The sequence below is a fragment of the Trachemys scripta genome, chromosome 22 (assembly GCF_013100865.1).
Source record: "Trachemys scripta elegans isolate TJP31775 chromosome 22, CAS_Tse_1.0, whole genome shotgun sequence".
Taxonomy (NCBI): Eukaryota; Metazoa; Chordata; order Testudines; family Emydidae; genus Trachemys; species Trachemys scripta.
The window spans coordinates 14,897,893-14,916,684 of record NC_048319.1 but is presented as its reverse complement, the minus strand read 5'-3'; the positions used below and the strand labels follow the sequence as shown (position 1 = coordinate 14,916,684).

The 18,792-nt window shown below is 47.1% G+C and overlaps 1 protein-coding gene across 1 annotated transcript in view; it reads left to right on the top strand.

Moving 5' to 3' along the window:
* The first annotated feature begins 1,912 nt into the window (after positions 1-1,912).
* The window catches only part of FBN3 (fibrillin 3), a 272,873-nt gene continuing 255,993 nt past the window's right edge, over positions 1,913-18,792 (top strand). The window contains 2 exon segments of the mRNA XM_034754983.1: positions 1,913-2,023; positions 6,200-6,508. Of these exon segments, the coding sequence (XP_034610874.1) occupies positions 6,339-6,508 (170 nt within the window). The 5' untranslated portion in view covers positions 1,913-2,023; positions 6,200-6,338.

The window sequence follows — 18,792 nt, the reverse complement described above, 5'->3', positions numbered from 1 at the left end:
AAAACCACACATCACAAATGCTAGTCACCTTGCTTAATGCAGGCCCTTAGGGCCGGATTTTCAAAGGTATTTAAGTGTCTGAAGATGCAGATAGGCACCTAGTGGGCTTTCCAGAAGTGCCCTTGGTGCCTAACTCACATTGATTTCTCTGGGAATTGGGTGCCTAGGAGCATCTGAAAATTATTCTAGGCATCTATCTGCATCTTTAGATGCTTATATACCATTAAAAATCTGGTCCCTCGAAACCATGGTGATGGGCATAGTGTAAGAACCAGAATAGAATAGAACAGAATAGAATAGAGTCTCTCCTATGAGTACTTGTGGCACCTTAAAAAGAAGAACAGGAGTACTTGTGGCACCTTAGAGACTAACAAATTTAAACATAAAAAAGTGGGCTACAGCGCACTTCTCGTATGACTGCAACTGGTCCTAATTTGCTTAGCCCTTGAGAAAAAGAAACATTCAGTCCCTTGTCCCTCCACTCTCACCCTGCACAGCATTATGGCCCAATCCTGCTGTTCTTCCTTAAGCAAAACTCCCATTAACTTCAGTGGGAGTAAAGCTTGCAGGATTGGGCCCCCACAAGAGGTCTAAGACCCTGTAAAGCATGAAAAACTGCTGCAGGCTTGCAACAGAGCAACATTCCTGAACTGCGCCATTACTGAGTGCTCCTGGGAATCGGGTCTGTCTGGCCTCCTCTCTCCTCACAAGTTTGCTGTTAATTAGGCTAAGCATCATTTTGACTTCTGTAAAGCTGGCAGGGGGCTGATTACTGGGAGAGAAAAGAACAAAGGAGACAGCAAGGACATTTCAAAGAGAGGCAGAAGAAGGGGAAAGGAGCTGCAGTCCCCCAGTCTGCTGGGGTTTGTCAGAGAATTTCGACACCTCTCTGCATTGATCCAAGGTTTGCATCTGAACTCTGTATACAGGGTGTGAAAGGGTAACAGAGCAGGGGGCAGATGTGCTCTTAGGACAAAAGAACGTCCCTCACATCACTCAGTTAGACATCCAACACTCAGCTGCTTTTCTGGAGTTTATCAGAACCTCTTTGGCCTGGAACCTGGCCTGTATTGGGCTTTTTGGGGAGATTTCTGGTATTTCCTGGTTACACTGTATTGGTATCGTCTAGTTCCTGGAAATACCCAGGGTGTGCAGAGGCATACATGAAACGAGTCAAGGGTGTGTGTGTCTGTGTGCACGTGCTTTTTCTTTTCAAGAGAAGACATCAATAATAATTATTGAAACAAGATGGAGAGGAAACACATCCATTGTGCACTGCAAGCAAAACCAGATCATGAACTGATGTGTGATGAAAAGAAAGATCTAATTTTAAAACCATCAAAATACTATTTAAATTAATTAATTAAAATAATTAAGTTAATAAAATGTTGAAATTGTGGGAGGGGGGGGTCTTATATCTCTGAGCTGGGTCACTTCCCTCCAACCCGCCCGCCCTTCCCTGATTATCCCTGATCAATTGCAATAAAACAGCTGGCAGGAGAAGTCTCTTTTACTTTCTCCTTTCACTCACTTTAATATGGGGCTCTTTTTTTCCAAAAAGAAGCAACAAGTTACCCCCAAATCGAGAGTGGATTCTTTCCCCCTGAGTCTTTTGATATGAAGTCACTATTATTAATTTTCTTCTGCCTCCTGCTGCTCCTGCCTAAAGCTAGGACCAGCAGCCAGTCCATGGAGCTGAACCGAATGGGTCCTCAGCACACAAGGAATGGTTAGGTGATAATCATGTCTGCATTCAAATGTCTCTTGCTAAACCCAACCTCTCCCCCTACCCCTCCTTGAAGTGAGAAACTTTTGGCTCAAGAATGCAGTAGGGTTGTTCTCCTGTTCCTCCCACTCCTCCTGCACCCCTTCTCCCGCGACAAGGCCCTCCCCCTCTCCAGTCTGGATTAGGCTGTACCTTTTTTCTTTCCTTCAGGGGTGAGGGTTTTATTCCCTTCTTTTCTGCCCAGATCTCCACTAAACAAAGGAGCTCTGGGCACATCACCAGTTCCAGGACCTAAAGGTATTTAAACAGATTCAGACTAAATCCAGACTCTATAAGTGGCTAAGGGGCTGATTTCTTTCTCTTTATCTCAAAGCTAGTTTGCAATTGTTCGACTGCTTTTTTTCTATTTTTTTTTTTTTTTGCATTTTTCCCTCTATTTAGTTCTGACACTTAATGCCACAGATTGAAATGTTTTTCCTGCTCCCCTCAAATCTGCCAATCTGTTTTAGCTCAGATTTAATGATTGATTCTCTCTCTTTTTTTCCTTTGTCAATGTTGATTTCTTACAAAGAACGTTTGGTGGAATTTCTCAGAGCTGCAGATAATTTTTGAGCTTTTTTAAACTCTCTTCAGATGGTGTAAATTACTTTTCCATATTCTTTTAGCAGAACTGTAGTGTTAACGCTTTCAAGGGTACATGTCTGTGTATTGATCATTGTTGTGATTCTAATTTCACTGTGGTTAAAGGGGTCACTTATCATCTCCTCAACTGAAATCTCTGCATGAGAGCTTGGAAACCTCCTAGTGTAAAAAAATCTTTGCTTTCTGTGACCACTTTTCCATGTGTGTGTTACTTTGAAAGCTCTAAAAACTACCCCCCCCTTTTGTCTAGCTGGAGATAATCATATCCTAGCCTTCAGCAGACAGACATGTGTAGCAAAGGAGCAGAGTTTTGCAAGGCACTGAAGGGAGGGCAGTTTCTTTGTCTCTTCCTTTGCCTCTGCTCCCAGCCCGGTTTGCTCCTTCCCACTCTCTGTCTTTCTCATTCACTGCATTGCAAACATTAGAGCCTGAAAAGCATGTCCTCGAAAGCTGAGACATTCTGACCAGGGACACTGTGAGTTTGGGAATGGTTTGAACACATTTTCTGCCTTGTCTGTTCTGCTTTTTGCCTGCTTTTGGGCTGCGCTGGACTTGGAAAGTGCTTGTGTGGGACAGCATGGGGGACATTTCGGGGCAGCTCAGGGCCCTACTCCTCCCAGCAGGAGTGCTCAGGGCTCTGCCTCTCTCAGCAGCAGCAGCAGTCATTTTCATTTTGGGGAGAGGGGGAACCTCTGGGAGAAGACTTGGGGTTTCAGGGTGAAAGATGCTCTCTGGCCCTCCTTTTCTGAGGAGGGCTGCAAGCCCCTGCTCTCCTGGGGACTGGCTCCCAGCTCCAGCACGCTGGAGTGAGGGGGTGGGTAACATAGCAGCTGAATGTCTGCACATGCCAGTGTAGGGCCAGGGGAGTTGGGGAATGGGGAGCGGGGTTGGGGAAGGAATGAGCTTTGACGGGGAGCTGGGGGGACGGGTAAGGACAGTGATAAAACATCTCAAATTTACCACACTTTGCCTGCCCATATCAGACCAGCCCCATGGCCTCTGCCGGTCAGCCACCCCGGCCCTGCCTTCTATCACATGCACCCTGAGCCCAAGCCCAGCCATACTCCCTGTCATACACCCAGACCTCCACCCTCATCCCCGAGGCCAGGCCCAGGACTGGGCACCCTCACAGTCCTCCCCTAGCTTAGAGTCTGCGCCTTTCTCCCCGTCTTCAGCTCCTGCTGCAGCTCTGCTCACTGCTGATGGCCACACTCCCACTGCCGGGGCTTGCTCATCCCACCCCGTTTGCCTGAGACCCTGTGAGTTCATGGTGCCAGTCCCCGGGCAGAGCCCTGCAGGCTTGATGCTAAAGGCACTGGGGTGTGTGTAGCATGTTTGGCACCGAAATAAAGCCACTCTGGAAATCTCTGTGGGTTCCACGGGCCATGACGACACGAGGTGAAACCCTCCCGTCATGAGCTCCCCCCCGACCATGGCTCCCAGTGACATGATCCAGATCCCTTCTTCTCTCCCCCCAATCACGACCCCCAGTGACATGAGCCGAATTCCTCCCCCATGGGCTCCCCCAGACCATGGCCCCAGTGACACTATCCCTCTGTCCTTCCCCCCAACCATGGACCCTAGTGACCTGATCCAGATCCCTCCATCCATCCCCCCGACTACGGCCCCCAGTGACATGAGTCAAATCCCTCCCCCTATGGGCTCCCCCAGAACATGGCCCCCAGTAACCCCCAGAGGCTCCCCCAGTCCACGGCCCCTAGTGACATGAGCTGAATCCCTCCCCCCATGGGCTCCCCCGACCACAGCCCCCAGTGACACAAGCCGAATCCCTCCCCCCAGGCCCAGGGGTCTCCCAGTCCATGGCCCCCCAGTGACACGAGCCTAATCCCTTCCCCCAGAGGCTCCCCCAGTCCACGGCCCCTAGTGACATGAGCTGAATCCCGCCCCCCATGGGCTCCCCCAACTACAGCCCCCAGTGACACAAGCCTGATCCCTCCTCCCAGGGGCTCCCCTGGACCATCGCCCCCAGTGACACAAGCTGAGTCCCTCCCCCAATGGGCTCCCCCGACCACGGCCCCCAGTGACATGAGCTGAGTCTCTCCCCAGACCACGGCCCCCAGTGACCCAATCCGGATCCCTCCCCACACAGTGAGTGTTGCTGAACCTCCTCTTGGTCGCTCTGTGGGCTCCGCAGGCAGCGTCCCGTCTCCTCCCCTTGGCAGGGGTCTGGGTTTAATTTTGCTTTGTTCACTGACACAGACGCATGGCAAAATGACTGTAGCAGAGTCCCTGGGACCCGGGGCCGTGGGCTGTGTCTGGGGACGTGCCCGTGTTTTGGCTCCCACAGGCCACAGCACAGGTTGACACAATGATGCCAGGCAGCTGGTCTAGGATTGAAGGCAGATGCTCTGACACTGGCCTCCTCTTTGCAGATCCCTGTGCCTACCCCTGAGCTACCCCCTTGGTGGTGCTACGGGACATCCAGGGCCTGCTACTGCTGCCTTCAGCACCAGCATATCAATCGCCCTCCCAGCTTTTCAGGCTAAGTCATGCAAACTTCCCCCAGGCCTGGCCCAGCTCAAAGGCTCTTTCCCCGTGACCCCATCCCCTGCACTACTTCAGCCTTGGCCTAGCACTCACGCCAGCCCCTAGTATGGCCCAAACACATGGTGCTCTCTCACTGAGCCCCCCACAAATACCAGCCCAGCCCTAACACATCACATTTATCTCCTCTCCCTCACTCCAGCGTAGTACCTGTCATTCAGCCCCATGCAACCCTCCACACTCATCCCTTCTCCCCACTCCATCACTGGGCTGAGCTCCCTCCACCCACTGGGCTCCTTGACTCCCCTCAACCCCCTGGGAAATAGAGAGGATTTCAAAGGGAATCCCAGGAGCTGGAAACACTGTTTTCAGGGCAGTGTACTCCCCATGCCCCTCCCACATCCCAGCCCCCACTCCTCCTGGTCTGGCTGGCACATGGGTCTGGGAGGGCAGAGCTGGGGAATTTAGCAAGGGGGCCCAGAAACATGAGGCCAGAGCTTCCCCTGGGAAACCACTGTCCTGAGTGCATCTTCTCTGGCCCCATAGCCCTGCTTCTTGCATTGCTGCTCTGAATCCTGGAGCTGCATTCAGGGTATCGCAGGCTGGCAGCAACCAAACCCCAGGGCATGTCTGCAATTACACTCAATGCACTAATTGGGTGCCCTTTATGCAGTAGCGTAAGTGGCGCCTTTTTAATTTTACTCACCCGGGAGAAAAAAAAGGCGCCACCCGCTGCGGCGCTTTTACTGACGGGGCGGTGCTGCGAGTCTTCGGCGGTACTTCAGCGGTGGGCCCTTCACTCGCTCCGGGTGTCTTTGGCGGCACTGAAGCTTCATCGCCGAAATGCCGCCGAAGACCCGCGGAGCGAGTGAAGGTCCCACTGCCGAAGTACCGCGGAAGACCTGGAGCACCACCCCGTCAGTAAAAGCGCCGCAGCGGGTGGCGCCTTTTTTATTTTCTGCTCCCCCTGTTCCCTCCACCTGGCTACGCCCCCCCTGCCTTTATGTTTCCAAATGCTCTGGAAGCATTTGCTGGGCAAGAAGGACAGAGCGAAGGGCAGAGAGTATCTCCATTCCATAGAGATCCAGAGGGAGCAGCCTCTGTCCGTGCCTAACTTTTGGGAAAGGAATTCTTTGGCAATGTCTTTGTGCGGTATGAGTGTGTGAGCTTGTTAGCTGGATTGTGCACAGGGAGCCAAAGTCAGTGCGATTTTATGACCTCACTCTATTAATGCTTGGGAAGGGGGGCCTGGGGTGAACGATCATTTTAAAAATGTAAAAGCCCTTAAGAACACTTGTGTCTCCTCTGTCCTGTCTCTGCTTCTAGCCTCAGAAGGGGACCGTCAGGACGGCAGCTTGGCATTCAGGGTTTGCTGCCACAGTCCATCCTCCACCAGGGCAGCAGGGCCCCTCCAGCTGGAAGAGGCTTTCAGGGCAACAGAGGGAATCAAGGAATCCTTGCCATCATGGGGTTATTATGGCTGGCCAAGTTCATGCTAGGATGTACAGCACTTTTGTACATGGAACAAGCCCAGGGCCAATATGAAGGGGACTTTCAGACAGACAGATTTGCAGGCTATGAGGAAAGACAGCCAGCAAATAGAGTGAGAAGAAGAGGCCAAGACACTTTACGAGGGTATGTTTAATGTTCATTTATTTTTTATGGTACAGAACTTGGATTATTAATGTAGCACAGAGTCTGAAGACCAGACTTGCTTTTAAAACTGCCTTTTCTGTATTATGTGTGAGGTCAGCAAAAATTCTGCTCTGCAGCCTTTTCCAAAGCTCCCCTTAGGAGAACAAGCTGATTCCACAGGGGAATTCAGTGCCTGAGGGCACAAAGAGAGCTCCGTGTGTTACCCAGTCTCGCCCCTGTTGCAAACCTGAGCAGGGCACAGGAATCAGGCGAGGAGAAGTGATTACTCAGCTGCACTCCCTTGGGTCAGAGTGTCCCAGCAGCAGGGTATGGAGCTTTTCACGTCCAGCTCTCCAATGCCAGTCCAGACCTGGGGCTGTGTTGTCTGCAAGACCTTATTGTCTGGTGGCTGCTCTGGTCTGGTGGCATTGTGCAACCAGTTGGTGGTTCTGAGTGGAAAGGAACCCACGTCACAAATCTCATCCTAGTCATGGGCTCTTATTGGCAGGTTCATCCAAGGATCAAATGGGCTTGAAAACTGGCAGCCAGAGTGTGGGGCTCCAAGTGAGGAGGCCATTGTATGGGGAGCTGGTACTGCTGCCCATGCTGTAGCTGGGTTGTCAGCCTGGCACCTCCTGCCGTCACTACATGGACTCCAGTGTATTCTGAGTCTGCCTGTCTGGGAAAGCTTTCCTGTGTCAATGTGCAGAACTGGAGCAGCCCCCAGGCCATTCCAAAGACAATGTTCCCCCCATGCTTGCCTGGGAAGGCTTCTCTCATGGGTTCACTTTTTCTGAATGCAGTACCTTCGGCACAGACACGGTCACACAAGCAGCGCTTGAATTGGAGGGAGCTGGAGCACAGAGGCTAGCAATGGCAGCTGAGGACCAACAGCCAAGGGGGGGCCCTGTGGCTGGCTGTACTCATTCCTAGAGTTTAGACATCCATGGTCACTTGCTTGTGCTGCTTTTTGATTCTGAAAAGACGGACAGCAGCTATGGCGCTGCATTTGGAGTGGGTTCGTTTTTAAAAGTGAGCCACCAAAGGCAGCCCAGAGTTGCTCATTGCCACAGAAGGGCAGGAGTGCACTCCTCCCCTAGAAACACTCACACATTCAGACATTTTCCAGTGCGTCCGTCAGATAACTTGTTAACACTGCTGCTAATCATCGACAAGGGAGCTGGGGGAAGGGAGAGCGTGCAGGGCCATGTTTGAAAAGGAGGAAGATATCATGGAGTCCTGAGCCAAAGTCCCTCAAGAACTCAGATGTGGATTCCCAGAGCTATACACAAAGGATCACTGAGCCCAGGGTGATGGCTGGCTTTGCTGACACACTAACTGCAGCATTACCTTCTAACTCAGCATCTCATGGAGTGCTGTGCTGTACCTGAGAGGCGGCAACATGCTGTAGTGAGATGAGTTTTTATTTTGCCTTCATCCCGTGACCTCCGGGGACTTTACTAACATTCACCTGCCTCGCAGCACCCTGGGAGGGAAGGCACATGTTATTATTGATTGATTTAGGACAAAATGTTCAGAAGCACCTTCATACCGCCAAGGGAAAAAACAAAAAACTTCTTTGGTGGAGTTTAGCTCTTCAAGATTTTGATTTTGAAATTCAAAACATTTCAGGGGCTTCTAACAAAGTGGCTAATGCACTCTCCCATTAAAGTTTCCCAGAATCAACTGGTTAAAATCGTCCTTGAAATGTGAAAAATCTTGTAGTTTTTACATAATTAGTAGTATATGTAAAGGTGCATGTGTTTTATTCATCTGTTTATTCTAAAGTTTTAGAAAAAAATCACAGCCAGTGCGGTCCAACACTGTCTGAGATTTGGGGGGCATGTCATAAACAAATAGTTAAGGGTTAATACCTCTTTTATCTGTAAAGGGTTAAGAAGTTCACCTAGCCTAGCTAACACCTGACCAGAGGAACCAATGGGAGGACAAGATGGTTCAAAAGGAAGGAGGAAAATTCCCATTGTCTGAGTCAGTTTCACTTTTGATTGGAGTGGGAAAGCTCCAGAATTCAGCCTCTTATCAAGTAGTGAGTATTAGTGAAGGGAATAAATAGGTTTATGTTTATTTTCTTTTGTAACTTGTCTTGTGCAATTAGGGAATAATCAAATTGGGTATTCATTTGTGTAACTAAGTTTTTGTCCAGGGGAACATTCTCTGTGTTTTGAATCTGTTGTCTGTGAGAGTAGCTAGTATGCTAATCTCTCCCAGAGGGTTTTCTTTTACTTTTCTTTTCTTTAATTAAAAGTCTTATTTTTAAGAACCTGATTGATTTTTCCTTGTTTTTAGATCCAAGGGGGTTGGATCTGGATCCACCAGGAGTTGGTGGGGGGAAGGAGGGGAATGGTTAATTTCTCCTTGTTTTAAGATCCAAGGGGTTTGGATCGGTGTTCACCAGGGAATTGGTAAAGGAGTCTCTCAAGGCTACCCAGGGAAGGGAATCAGTACTTGGGAGTGATGGCAGCCAGATCAGATCTAAGCTGTTAATTGAGCTTAGGGGTTCACATGCAGGTCCCCACATCTCTACCCTAAAGTTCAGAGTGAGGAAGGAACCTTGACAGAAGCCAAGGGCCCATTTTCAAAAGTGACTTAGGAGCCTGAATCCCACTGACTTACAATGAGACTTCAGATCCTCCCTGCTTAAGTGACTTTTGAAAATGGAACTTAGACTCCAAGTCACCTGGAGGCTTTGGAAAATGTATTGGAGGGGCTCTCTGTCATTAAAGCTAGCAAACATCAAAATAAATATACTTATACCTATTTTTCAGTGGTTTGAACTATTAAGGCCACACAGTGAGGTTGTGGTAGCATCAGGGACAGAGCTGAGGGTTGTTGGCTCCCAGTCCCTTGCTGGGAGCACTGGACCACACAGCCATCTCTGTGAGTGTCTATTCCATTTTACTTAGTAATCTTTGAAGCTCTCTCTGTAGTATGAGAGAGGACCTGGTTAGGGTAAATGCCAGCACTGTTTAGAAAAGCATGTGGAACTGCAAATTAAGGAACTCAGACTGGGGAATCGTTATTTCTTGGTTTTCAGGCAAAATGATGCAGAATATAAAGATGTAAATAGCATTTTGGCAAACCAGAGAACATGTGGAACTTCTTCCCAAAGGCAGTTTCCAAGCTCTGCATCCAGTGACCCAAATCAAGTGTCTTGTTCCAGAGTCCCAGTTTCTCCTTCAGAATTGGGGATTGGTCTTGCTTTGAGCAGGGGGTTGGACTAGATGACCTCCTGAGATCCCTTCCAACCCTAATATTCTATGATTCTATGAATGTCCAGCTCTCTGACAGTCCAAGTCTTTAAGGTCATTTGTCTTTGCCAGTTTCATCAGAAGCATAGCTCTAAAACTGTCTGAGATCAGAAATGGACTAGAAAGCATCATCTCACTGGGTCTGGCAAATGGTTAGCGGAACCACTGTATGGGATTACATAGCTAAACTAAGACTGTACCAAAAGAGACTATCTAATTCAGTGTCCCATCTCCTACAATGGCCTCTTCCAGATTCTTCATAAGAAAGTGTCACCCCCAACACCTTCATTCTGTACCAGACAAATGTGCAACACTACAGCATGGGGGGAAATCTCTTCCTGACTCAGCTTTTGATCAATATATACCCTGAAGCATCAGGATTGATAACTGTTGCCATTTCTAACTGCAGATGCTATTCTTATTCAGAAGAATCAAATCTAGTTCGGAGTCATACTGATAACATAAGAATGGCCATACTGGGTCAGACCAATGGTCCATCTAGCCCAGTATCCTATCTCCTGACAGTGGCCAATGCCAGGTGTTTCAGAGGGAGTGAAGAGAACAGGCAATCATCCAGTGCTCCATCCCCTGTCATCCACTCCCAGTTTCTGGAAAACAGAGGCTAGGGACACCCAGAGGATGGGGTTGCATCCCTGACCATCTTGGCTAATAGCCATTGATGGACCTATCCACTTTGAACATATCTAGTTCTTTTTTTCAATTCAGTTACAGTTTTGGCCTTCACAACATCCCCTGACAACAAATTCCACAGGTTGACTGTGCATTGTGTGAAGAAATACTTCCTTTGGTTTGTTTTAAACCTGCTGCCTATTAATTTAATCTCATGACCCCTGGTTCTTATGTTATGTGAAGGAGTAAATAACACTTCCTTAGTTACTTTCTCCACATCGTTCACGATTTTATAGACTTCTTAGTCGTCTCTTTTCCAAGCTGAAAAGTCACAGTCTTTTTAATCTCTCCTTATACAGAAGCTGTCCCATACCATTAATCACTTTTGTTGCCCTTGTCCGTATCTTTTCCAATTCTAATATAGCTTTTTTGAGATGGGGTGACAAGAACTGCACTCAGTATTCAAGGTTTGGGCATACCATGGATTTATATAGAGGCATTATGATATTTTCAGTCTTATTATCTATCCCTTTCCTAATGGTTCCCAACATTCTGTTCACTTTTTTGACTGCCACTGTATATTGGGTAGATGTTTTCAGAGAACTATTCACAATGACTCCAAGATCTCTTTCTTGAGTGCTAACAGCTAATTTAGACCCCATCATTTTATATATATAGTTGAGATTATGTTTTCCAATGTGCATTACTTTGCATTTATCAGCATTGAATTTCATCTGCCATTTTGTTGCCCAGTCACCCAGTTTATTGAGATCCCTTTGTAACTCTTTGCAGTCTGCTTTGTAACTTATCGTAGGGTAAGGGCTGGTCTTCACTCAAACCTGCACCAAAACAACGACATTATTTAGTTTAGTTATTTTGGTGCAAGGGTGCATGCAGACCAGCCCTTAGAGCAAGGGAACAGACATTTGAGGGTCTTCAAGTGTTTTTTATGGGATAGGATAAAATAGGCCATGTGACTAGCCTGTTCTATACCATTACTCTCATTTGTTCTTGTAGCCTGCAACCTCTCATTCCTCTCCTTGCCAGACTGATCCTGTGAACACTTTCACAATGAGTAACTTTACTTACTTTAGTGGTCATAGAATCATAGAATATCAGGGTTGGAAGGGACCTCAGGAGGTATCTAGTCCAACCCCCTGCTCAAAGCAGGACCAATCCCCAACTAAATCATCCCAGCCAGGGCTTTGTCAAGCCTGACCTTAAAAACCTCTAAGGAAGGAGATTCCACCACCTCCCTAGGTAACTCATTCCAGTGCTTCACCACCCTCCTAGTGAAAAAGGTTTTCCTAGTATCCAACCTAGACCTCCCCCACTGCAATTTGAGACCATTACTCCTTGTGGTGTCATCTGCTACCACTGAGAACAGTCTAGATCCATCCTCTTTGGAACCCCCTTTCAGGTAGTTGAAAGCAGCTATGAAATCCCCCCTCATTCTTCTCTTCTGCAGACTAGTTCCCAGTTCCCTCAGCCTCTCCTCATAAATCATGTGCTCCAGCCCCCTGATCATTTTTGTTGCTCTCCACTGGACTCTTTCCAATTTTTACATATCTTTCTTGTAGTGTGGGGCCCAAAACTGGACACAATACTCCAGATGAGGCCTCACCAATGATGAATAGAGGGGAATGATCACGTCCCTCGATCTGCTGGCAATGCCCCTACTTATACAACCCAAAATGCTGTTATCCTTCTTAGCAATAAGGGCACACTCTTGACTCATATCCAGCTTCTCATCCACTGTAACCCCTAGGTCCTTTTCTGCAGAACTGCTGCCTAGCCCTTCAGTCCCTAGTCTGTAGCGGTGCATGGGATTCTTCCATCCTAAGTGCAGGACTCTGCACTTGTCCTTGTTGAACCTCATCAGATTTCTTTTGGCCCAATCCTCTAATTTGTCTAGGTCCCTCTGTATCCTGTCTCTATCCTCCGGCATATCTACCACTCCTCCCAGTTTAGTGTCATCTGCAAACTTGCTGAGGGTGCAGCCCACGCCATCCTCCAGATCATTAGTGAATCATTATTGTCCCTATAACACAACAAAGTGTGCAGGCCCATTCTGTTTACTCTCTCCTGTTATGGAAGTTGGCTGGTTGGAAAATGAGAAAATGCAGAAAATTTTGTTTTTTTAGCAAAAATGTTAATACCAAAAATTTTGGCTGAAAAATTAAATATTTTTATTCAGCTATTGGTGCGTCATGGGAGATGTAGTCCTGCTGTGGAGCCCAGCCCATTAAGGAGTGCGGGGAAAAGAGAAAACTGACTTTCAACCTCCATGAGACACTACAGCAACATCTCCAGAACAAAATATTTTGTTTTTCATCCAAAAATATTTCAGTTTTCAGGCCTTTATTTTTTTTTATGAAAATTCAGAATTTCCCATGGAAAGCAGATACTTGCCAGAAAAAAACACTTTTTTGTCAGGAAACAATTTCATCAGTGGAAAAATTTTGACCAATGCTGGTCCTGCACCATCAGAGCACTCTAACCATTTTGCTTGTATGAATTTTATAAACAATATTTTCCCTTTTTACATTACATTTCGCACTTTCCATCTGAAAGGATCGCAAAGCATTTTGTAAAGTTAACATACTGTTCGCAGGGTTCACTTCATCCATCACAGACATGCTGCTACCTCTGGGGTGGAACACAACAAGGGTAACAGTATACAGTGACAGTATAGGACACAAAGTGAAGCAACATACCTTATCCCAGGGAGTTTAGGGAAACAGGATGTAGTTACTTCTATCCTGGATTGGCAGGGAGAGGGACTAGATAACTTAATAGCTCTTCTCCATCTCTGACTTTTCTGAGTTGGAATTTGAACATGATACAGGGATTCTCCCCCAATTCTTCTGAAAAGTGCCCTGCGATTTGTAATGGCCCCAGGATTGCACCTCATTGGAAAACAGTACAGTACCTCCCATACAGCACAGTGGCCTTAGCAACATGCTAGAATGTTAACTGCAGGTGGGACATCCAAAGGCTCTGGAAGGTGCCCAACACTCATTAGCTTTTTAGATTCCTATCTCCCATAGGCTCTTTCAGAAATCCCACCGTACATGTTCACACAGAGGGAAGAGCTCTGCCTACTGGCTCCCCAGCTCTACTTCCTGTAGCCCAATGACTTCCCCTTGGAGGGCTCCCATAAAAGCCCTGATACAGCCCAGTACATCTTAGCTTGTGTGCTGTGATGCGGATTACACACCACAAGGTGGTGTGGCTGCTGTCTCAGTTCCTGATCTGCTCTCCCTTAGTACCAACTCACTTTGGGTGTGTCCACTCAGGAACTCGGTACTAGTACAAATACACAGGACTCTTCTGTGTCATAGGATTTAACGCAAGACACGTCCCTCTTATTATTCCCCCTCTGACCCATGCTAGTCCTCAATACCCAGCTCTATAGTCAACAGGGAATAGCTAAAAACAACTGAATCTAGAGTAGCTACATTAGAGGAGTCAGGGTGATTAGGGAATAGGGGGCCTGGCTGCAGAAATGCAGGAAAGGAGACAACTTATATTTCTCCTGGCAATGCAATATCGTGCTCTGTGCCCCCTCACAACTCTGCTTCACAAAGTTCCTCTCGCACAAGGAAAGACTCAGCAAAATAAATGAACCTCTGATTCACAAATTACTTTACAATACTAGCTAATAAAGCAAGAGGTGGCCATAAATCATTCCCAAAGCGGCACAGTCTGTCATAAAATTCCTTACAGTAGAAGACAATTTAATATGACTAACTCCTTCAGGAACAGCGCTTGACAAATCCATTTGCGATGCAGGATCTTAGAAGGATTATTACGTTAATGAACTATTTAATGGTTTTCAACAGCAAGAATGGGTTTAACAAGGGGGGAAGAAAGGGTCATTAGAGCGTCTGCAGCCCAGCTGAGCCCTGCACTGGAAATGCTCTTTCCTGTGAGCTAATGGCTGCTTCTTTTCACTTATCAGAATGAAGGATCAGCTACAGCCTTAATTCGAAAACTGCTAATTATGCCGTGGCTATTAGTTATCAAACAGGGTCTGAAATCAGTGACATCTCATGAAAGGAAGGGGCCATTTGGGGAGGAAAAGCATTTCTCAGAGCCCTGGATTCATTCTGATTGAAGAGAGAAGAAGGGTTCTTTACAGAAGGGTGCCACAGTGCCAAGGAAGCAAATGGAGAGAACCAGTGTCTGGGGGCACTGGCAAAGCTGGCATGGTCAGATGGCACTCAGAGACAAACAGCACACAGCCATGCAAGAGGATCAGGGGGTGCCTGACTCAGAGCAGCGCAGGTTGGAGCCCACCTGGAGGTAGCCCCAGGAGACTGGCGAGTTCACAAATTGCTTCCCTACACAATTTCTATTGGCATCTTCTGAGTCACCTCAGAAGGGAGGGAACGGGAGTGACTGGACTGCAAAGTGAATGCAGCGAGGGTCACCCGCGGCTGCTAGGCCTCCTGACCCTGATTCTGCCCCACGGCCCAGCCCCGCTCCCAGCCAAAGGGAGATGGTTGCAGCTCTTTGATGTAGGGCTGCTTGGCCCCAGCACAAGGCACAGCAGGAGGGGTCGTGGTGCTAGCAGAGACTTGGGCATAGCAGGGTTCAGCTCCATCATGCCGCCAGCTCACCCCGGTGCATTCCAAGTCCCCCCAGTACCCTTCTTACACTGCTGTAAGTGGCTGGTATGAGACATGCTTATGCCATCTTTGCCAGCTCCATAGCAGTGGCTCTCTGGCCGGTTCAAGGCCCATGTGCATGTAACGTTCAAACAGCACAAAGTGGCCTTACCAAAGCCAAGAATCTGGGCCCTTGAGCTTGAAAAAATCCTTGTGCACAAAGGCAATGTGATTGGTTAGGATACCGACTCCTCCAATGGAAGCCGAAGTGCATTCTTACTATTGCCTGCCCATGGCTACCTACGAGGGAGGCAGGGATGCAATTTGGGCAGTTTAAAGGAATCTGGGCTGTTGTAAAATGGGAAACATTGCCCTCTGTGCTTCTTTAGGTCCCGTTCCCACCTCCCTCACTTCCCCTCCGTGCACCAAGGTCCTATTCAGAAAACAGGGATAACGATATTTCCCTGCATCCCGGATGTCGCCAGAGACTTGTTCAATGCACGTAAAACCCAGTGAGAGGGACAGACTAGTGCTATCACTATGTAACTGGTCGGTCTCAAAATGTGATTGCAAATGGGGAATCATCATCTGTTGGGTGTGTTCTCAGTGGGGTCCAGCAGGGATCATTTTTGGACATCTGCTATTTAACATTTGTATTAATGACCTGGAAGAAAACCTCAAATCATCACTGGTAAAGTCTGCAGATGGCACAAAAGCTGGGGGAGTGGTAAATACTGAAGAGGATAGATTTCTGATACAGAGCGAAATGGATCATTTGGTAAACTGGGTGCAATCAAACCCTATATATTTTAATGAAGTTAAATATAAATGTATACATCGATCCCGGAAGTGCTTGCCATCGACGCCGGTACTCCTGCTCTGCGAGAGGAGTACGCGGAGTCGACGGGGGAGCCTGCCTGCCGCGTGTGGACCCGCGATAAGTTCGAACTAAGATACTTCGACTTCAGCTACATTATTCACGTAGCTGAAGTTGCGTATCTTAGTTCAAAGTGGGGGGTTAGTGTGGACCAGCCCTAAGGTGCCACAAGTACTCTTCGTTCATTGTGTAGACAGTTGATCTTGGACCTCTGAGTTAAACTGGTCTGTCTTGTTACCAGCAGCAAATGCAGAAGGCTCTTGCCTTATTTTGCCATATTTTGCATGGCAGACCTTTATCTGGATGGACATTAGTAGGTTGTGGGGGTTTTATTCAAACGTTTTAAGAACTGGTTTTGAAGTTTTGATTTGTTTCAGAGATTTAAGAAAAAACATATGGAAGAGTTAGTGGTACTACTTTCCAGATGATGCTCTTGTGAAATTCCTGGAAATACGTTACATTTTTAGTCTGTTTTCAAAGAAAAGTCCTCCTTGTGGTTGGTTCCTTTACTGATATATGGGTTTTTAACATAATTTTGCCCAAATCAAATTTGACTTTACTAACCCTTAATTGAAAAAGATCCATAAATGTACAAATCACTGAACAGAAAGGAAGCAAGCAGATTAACTGACACAGAGAGGGTGCAAAGCTAAAGGTTTTATAGAAACTCACTGCTAAAAAAAGCTGCACCATTAGTGTATTTGAACTGCGCACTAAGCAAAGCACTCTGAAGCCAAAAGCGAGTAAGGATTTTTAAAAAGATTTTTCTCTGCATTTTTCCTCATTCCTTTTATATTAAAAATATTTTCCCATTTTTTTAAATTATTTCACTCGCTCTCTTTAATCTTGATTTGCTGTTCAACTTGCTGAGGAGACAGACTTGACTTTCCGAGACAGTGTCTGTAACAATGAGATGTTGAAAAGAGTATTAAACAGAGGGGCTCATTGTGATGGGGATATAGTGATTAATCCTGCAAACACTTACTGTATACTGTAATCCCACTGGAAAGCCAGGACTATTCATAGGAGAAGAGTTGGTGGTCTTGGTGACTTATTACTGTTTACTTTATCGGTTTGTTCTAAAACCTCTTCTACTGACCCCTCAGTGTGGGACAGGACTTCCGCTTTGTCACACAAAAAGGATAGCTCTGAGTAGGGATCTCCCCCACATCCTCTGCAGTGAAGACCAGGGCAAAAAATTCATTTAGCTTTTCTGCAATGGCCTTGTCTTCCTTGAGTGCTCCTTTAATACCTTCATTGTCTAGTGGCCCCACTGCCCCTTTGGCAGGCTTCCTGCTTCCAACGTACTTCCAATGTAGTCTAGTTGTAATCAGAACTACCAAAGTCAGTCCCAAAGTATGTCTAATTGTCTAGATTTTTCCCCTGTTGAATAGTTAGAGAGTACAATCTGCATATAACTCATCACAGGATCCTTGATAGTCAGGATTATCTGAGCACCTGACTGCTGTCAGGGACTTTTGGTGGGTTAGTTTTTTACTGCTACATCTGCTTATGTAATCCGAATAGTTCTGAGGTAGGTGTTAGAACTCGGTTTTCTTGAAGGTAGAGGTCTAGCTGCTGGAAGAGAATCTGAAGTTGCTGAAATCTAAATCTCTTAACCACATCTCAAAAACTTTTCAGCACAATCTTATTCAAACACTCTCTAGAGCAGTGGCCAACCACATTTTGGTGGCTCTCATTTTAGTCTTTTGGTTTATGAAGCCTTATTGGTAGCCACCAAACTAGAAGAGTTTACAGGTCCAATTCATCTATCACATCCTCCAGACTTGCCTCAGTATGACTCAGCTAATGTCATTGTAGTTAATCCTATTTACACTGGGGTAAGCGAGTGGAGAATCAGGCCCTGTGGCTTTCCCGGAAGCCTTGTTTTCAGGGTCTATAAGACATATTTGTTCTGTAGTAAAGTAGAAGGAATATTTTCCATTTTGCCATCACGCACGCTGTTATGTCCAGACTTCTGGTGATTGCAATTTTCAGATCTGCACCCAGGCTCCAGGAGAGCACAGTGCCATTATCTTGGGATTCAGCTCCCATGGCCAAGCAGGAGAACTGGACAATAATATTCCATCAAAAGTGTTTTTCATGGAAAATTGGTGTTTGACAAAATGCAAGTTTTCATGAAAAGTCTCTGTTTTCATTGGAAATTTCATTTTTTCTTTGAAAAATTGAATGTGTGAAAATGAAAATAGTTCAGTTTGGGAAAGCTGCTGCAATGCCTCATGGGATTTGTAGTTTGGTTCCCTCATCTGCCCATTCTCTACGGGGCAAGGCTCCCTGGTGGACTACATCTCCCATGTTCCACCCTCACCAGAAATTCCCATGGTACACTCCCTCCACTGCCAAGATTATTTTGGATTTCAGACATTTTTAGGTGTAGGATGAACTTTTTTTGTATTTGAATTTCTGCCAAAAAAAAAATCAGAATTTTCTGTGGAGGAAAATAAATGTGTTTTTTACCTGCTCTACTGAAGGCGTCCACAGAACCTGGAGGCTTTAGCTTGGGCCTGGGTAGAACTCCTCACCCCTTAGAAACAACTAGCACATCATCCGGGGCAAGCACCAGCAGAAGAGTCAATGTGCCAAGGCAAACAGCCTGAGGAAGAGCGATGCGGCCTGGTGGAGAGCACCGAGACGCATTGTCCCTCACTCCCAGCCTTGCCTGCTCCCGCTTGTAGGGTTACCATATTTAAAAAATAAAAAAAGAGGACACTCCACGGGGCCCTGGCCCTGCCCCTTTCCCACCCCCACCCCCAGCCCCCCGCCCCAACTCCGCCCCTTCCCCGCCCTTTCCCCAAAGTCCCCGCCCTAACTCCCCCTCCTCCCTCCCAGCCACAGGAAAAGGGCTGCCGAAGCGCTACCGGCTTCATGGTTTGC